The 4,798-nt window shown below is 37.8% G+C and overlaps 1 protein-coding gene across 1 annotated transcript in view; it reads left to right on the top strand.

Moving 5' to 3' along the window:
- Positions 1-2,501, top strand: part of LOC136842362 (very long chain fatty acid elongase 7-like) — a 5,068-nt gene extending 2,567 nt beyond the window's left edge. The window contains exons 4-7 of the mRNA XM_067109620.1: positions 230-335; positions 726-898; positions 1,589-1,720; positions 1,980-2,501. Of these exons, the coding sequence (XP_066965721.1) occupies positions 230-335; positions 726-898; positions 1,589-1,720; positions 1,980-2,177 (609 nt within the window). The 3' untranslated portion in view covers positions 2,178-2,501. The remainder of the gene's footprint in view (positions 1-229; positions 336-725; positions 899-1,588; positions 1,721-1,979) is intronic.
- Positions 2,502-4,798: the final 2,297 nt, after the last annotated feature.

Raw genomic sequence — 4,798 nt, 5'->3', positions numbered from 1 at the left:
CTTTTGGTCTGTATGAACGTACGTGTATTTGCGTTAAAAAATGCTAAAGGAGAATATATATATATATATATATATATATATATATATATATATATATATGTATATATATATGTATATATATACTATTCATTAAAATAAAATGAGTTAAATATATCCGACACAGATGACTTTAGCAGCTGTGATACCATAGCTATTTAAAAAAAAAGTGTCATTTTTTTCCTTTTATCAGATATTCTTCGTGGTGCACAAAAAGTATGACCACATCTCACTCCTTCACGTCAGTCACCACGCTCTGATGCCAGTTAGCACCTGGTTTGGGCTTCGATACCAGCCTGGTAGGTAACAATTCGCGGTTCTAGCATGATTTATCATCGGAAAACACCGTCAGACGATACTGGAGCACTAGAAGATTTACTAGGTACAAAAAAAAAAAAAAATGAAAATATTGGTAATCCTTTTAATGGACAGACTGACTCAAACATAATAATGTTACAACAATGATTTGTCTGCTTGAGTAACAAAATTTATGTTGAAAACATCGCTTTGTTGCGTTGAAACGCTAACTGATGGCTTACAAATAACTAACTAATCAAACGGAATTTTTCAAAATGCCACAAAATAGAAAAATATATTTTCATTATTCACAATCTTCTTTCTTATGCAAACATACCCAGGAAGGTAGCATATTTCTCCCGTCCAAAATATTTTCGTTTTTTATCCACCAGGTGGCCACGCTACCTTCATGGGCTTCTTGAACTCATTCGTGCACGTCGTCATGTATTCGTACTACCTCCTGGCAGCCATGGGACCACGAATCCGTCCATATCTCTGGTGGAAGAAGTACATCACTACCATTCAGATGGTGCAGTTCGTCGCGATGTTCATACACTCCTTTGTGGTGAGTTTCTGACGAGTTCCTTCTCAAGTATTCATTTTATCCCTATCCCATGATCAGTTCTGTAACCTGGTGTTATTTATGTGCATGATTTCAGTCCGCAAGTCTTTCTTTGCCCGATATGTGGGCGCCAAGTGCGTGAAAAGCTAATTAGAGGGAACGCAAGTTTATGATGATTACATTTAGGGTCAATAAATAGCCTTAGGCCAGTTACTTTTTTAAAATGATTTAACCAGCGTGAGATAGAAGAAACGTATATGACGGCAGTAATTTGTGTGTCTGTCTCTCTCTCTGTTGTTTTTGTACTAGTTTATCGTTAATGTTGTCATACTTGAAGCACGTTACAGCGGCTGTATTATTTATGTCAAGTTATTATGTATTTCATGAACAAAATGAAAAACTGCTGAGATTCTTGAACTTAAGGATCTCACGGCATCAGTATCTAATTTCCAGGTTTAATGACATCTCATTACAATCAAATCAAAATGATAACAACTTTTTAATGATAACACAAAGTAAAACCCCAAGCAGTGGAATAAGGAGATAGTGCCACTGTGTACAATGGGGCCAAAGAAGGAGAAAAAATTGTGAATAGAAACATAGGAGGCTTAAAGCATAGTTTTATTACATGTATTTCTCTCTGGCCTCATGCTGATATCTTGTTTATTGATTAACTTTGCATTTTCCACGAAGCCTGTGATCTTCCTGGAGTGCAACGTGCCCCCCGAGCTCTCCCGCTGGGTGGGAGCTATGGCCCTCGTCTTTCAGATCCTCTTCACGGACTACTACGTCAAAGCCTACCAGAAAAAGGGACTTCCTTTCGAGGTAGGATAGGCCTATGTTGAACTAACGGCAGTGGGGTTGGGTTAGATTGGACAGTGTCTGTGTGATTAGGCAGTGTATCCCTGAGGGTGTTGTGGAATTAGAACCTTTTGTTTTAATAATTTAAATATAAATATTTTTATTTATTAATTTATTAACTTGTCTGTTTTCCTCTTCTAATGATTGATCTTCTCTTTCTGCATTTACTATTGTCTTCGATAACTTTTTTCAGATCATCACAACCTTTTTCCCCACTTTCCAGATGTGCAAGCTCCACTCTGACCTTCCCCAGAGCCAATCGCCCAACGGTTACAGATCCTACGGAGTAGTCCAGGACCCGGGCCCTCAGACGGGTGCCATTAGGAAGGGAAGCGTCGTCTCTGACTGCGGCGTCAGCGAACCTCCGCCGCTAGATGGCACCCTGCTTAGGAGATCAGTTACTGTGGAGACCGTTTCTTGATTTGGGGTGTAGGCCTATAGTCGTTTGGTTAAGTTACTGTTGTCTCTAACTATCGGGTATACAAAGGTATATTCGGTCTTGTTGAAAACGTATGGTAGGTGCGCATGTTCGTTCTTAAAACACAAAATGAAACCTGGAATTACCACTCCATCGGAATCATATGGGGAATAGAAATATACGCTCCTTATGACGGTGTGTGACAAAATATTGAAAGTCAAAGGAAAAATGAAAACAAATATCAAGCTATATGTGTCCATATTGTACATAATCGGTTACATAATACATAATGTGTGAGTCAGCGTAAATCCAGGTATCTGTATAATGTAATGTTATGTTTACAGAATTGTTCTTTCACTAGAAGAATTTGTTCCATTCTCTGCTAACCGCGAGGAGATCGACTGCGGTCTCTGACTTAGAAAACCAAGAGCCTAGTACAGAGATCAGCTTCCTTCGAAACAAAGAACAAGAGCTTTGGCTATTAGACTGCAATCTCACCCTGCGCATTTAATGTCTTCGACCAATATGCAGCTTTTATTGACGTGAAGTCGAATCTGTATTTCATTACAAAGGCATTTGGTTATTTACCATTTGCCTAGTTGTCTTGTCGAGTGCATGAGATTTTATGGCATTGATTTGATATTGTTCATTTGTTTCGATTTCTTAGCGGTTTTATGCAGTTTATATGCAAATGAGCAATACTGGGCTAAGAAAGCAATTATAGTATAAGTATGTCGGCATGTTATATTTTCATGTACATATATGAAGTGGTCTTTACAACAATGTAGTATTTTAATAATAAAAGTGATGTCAACATAAATGTATTTGTACGTTAGATTTTAAGATTTGACTCAAGTCGTTTATAAACCTTGAGGATATCTAACCATTAGGGTTATAAGACACTTGTAAATCACATGACAGAAGTGTAAGATGAACAAGGAGTAAATAAAAGAGAACTGCAGCTGTTTAAAATCCAAAAACCTCAGGTTACAAGTGATGAAGATAAGACTTACAGATTTACCGTTAAATAAAAGAAAACTGCTTCAGTCAGTAGAGAGAAGCATAACCGGTTACATTCGGTTATCTTTTGGCATAAACAGTTAAAGTTATAAACGCCTCTTTTGGACAGACTAGTCAAGAAGACAATATCGTGTTGACAAGGGATTGAAAGAAAAAAGAAGAGAAGAGACTCCAACCCTCCAATTCCGACAAGGGATTAAGAAAAAGAAGAAGAAGAAGGCACCGTCAGGTTCGTCCAAAAACAACAACAAACAACAGTCTTCATTACAAATAATGTTGATATCTTTAAGACTTCTAAATCAAAGACCTGGACTTTAAACAGGCACGTGTTTTGTCAGTCATTTTGTCATCAAACATGTTAACTTTCAGATTATTTGTCTTTTGTTTACAAAAGCTTCACGTAGCCTCTTTTTTACGTCCTTGTTGTAAAGTTCGAAAAGACTACACATTCGTCTTCAAAGTCTGACTCTGCCGAACTTAGCCTTCTAGTCAGGAAGATTTTGAGTTTGTGAATTGTACAGCAAGTAGGACGAAATGTGATGTTGCTATTTTAGTTTACTTTTGTTCTTGAATCCATCTAGTCAGGAGGCTTACATTTAACTTATCTAGTTAGTGAATCCGTAGTGCTTTATTGAATTTTTTATTGACTAGAGTAAAAACCGGTTAGTGATGACTGATGTACAGATTCAAAAGAAGTTTTATGGGCTCCTTCAAATGAATGGGTTAACATACACCTTGAAAGAGAATTAAACGAAGAAATTGTAGTGTTCATTCACGCTGACGACTGCCGATGAATGAGCTTGCTAACTAATCTGTTTTCCCGTCAGTGCAGAGGTCAAGGTTCAGAGCCTTAATCTAGTCAGTACCGACTGAAAAAGGAGATGAATTAAGGTATTCCAAAACGAACGCTCATTTCCTGAAAGATAGGAGACCACATGAATCAGAGAGAACAAAAAGAGAGATAACCCCAAATTTTGGCAATATGAATGTCTAGGACTTGCCTTGGTGGCCACCTCTGTGGAAGAAAAGTTTGTGAATAAGTGAAATAGACAGAAACTGGATGATGCAGAATGAATAATTAGAGTTGAAGCATTTGCAAAAGCTCGAGTATGAGGTCAATAAATTGGGGGACTGATGCTAGGAGTATCTCTTGAATGAGGAGAAAGGTTACAAAGGTTTAGAAAAAATGGAGAGACTGCCAAGGCTGGCTGGGAGGGGAAGGTGTAAGCATTTGCCCTGCCGGGTGTCAAGTTGAAATAACAAAATACCACTCTTGCCCTTTGTATACAGTAGGTGACATCCTCATCTGATGAGGATAGGTGGGGAGGGATCTCTTTTCCTGTTCTCTAATAGCACTGCAACATTGTTACAAAATTAGTAAGGTATGTGAATGAATAATAGTAAATCTATCTCCATTAAAGTCTTGGGGTTTTGTAGTGTTGATAATGGAGCCAGGATAGATAGTTAAAGGCCCGTGGAAAGGAGATTTTTTTTACATAACTATGTCACTGTTATCCGTATTTTCTCATTCAACATTCTATGGGTGAATCTAGCATGAAATGGCAGTGGTAAGACTCCTTTGCAAAGGGATATGTAATTCAGAT

Source organism: Macrobrachium rosenbergii, chromosome 10 (genome assembly GCF_040412425.1).
Source record: "Macrobrachium rosenbergii isolate ZJJX-2024 chromosome 10, ASM4041242v1, whole genome shotgun sequence".
In the NCBI taxonomy this organism is placed as follows: Eukaryota; Metazoa; Arthropoda; class Malacostraca; order Decapoda; family Palaemonidae; genus Macrobrachium; species Macrobrachium rosenbergii.
This window is presented reverse-complemented; position numbering and strand designations above follow the sequence as displayed.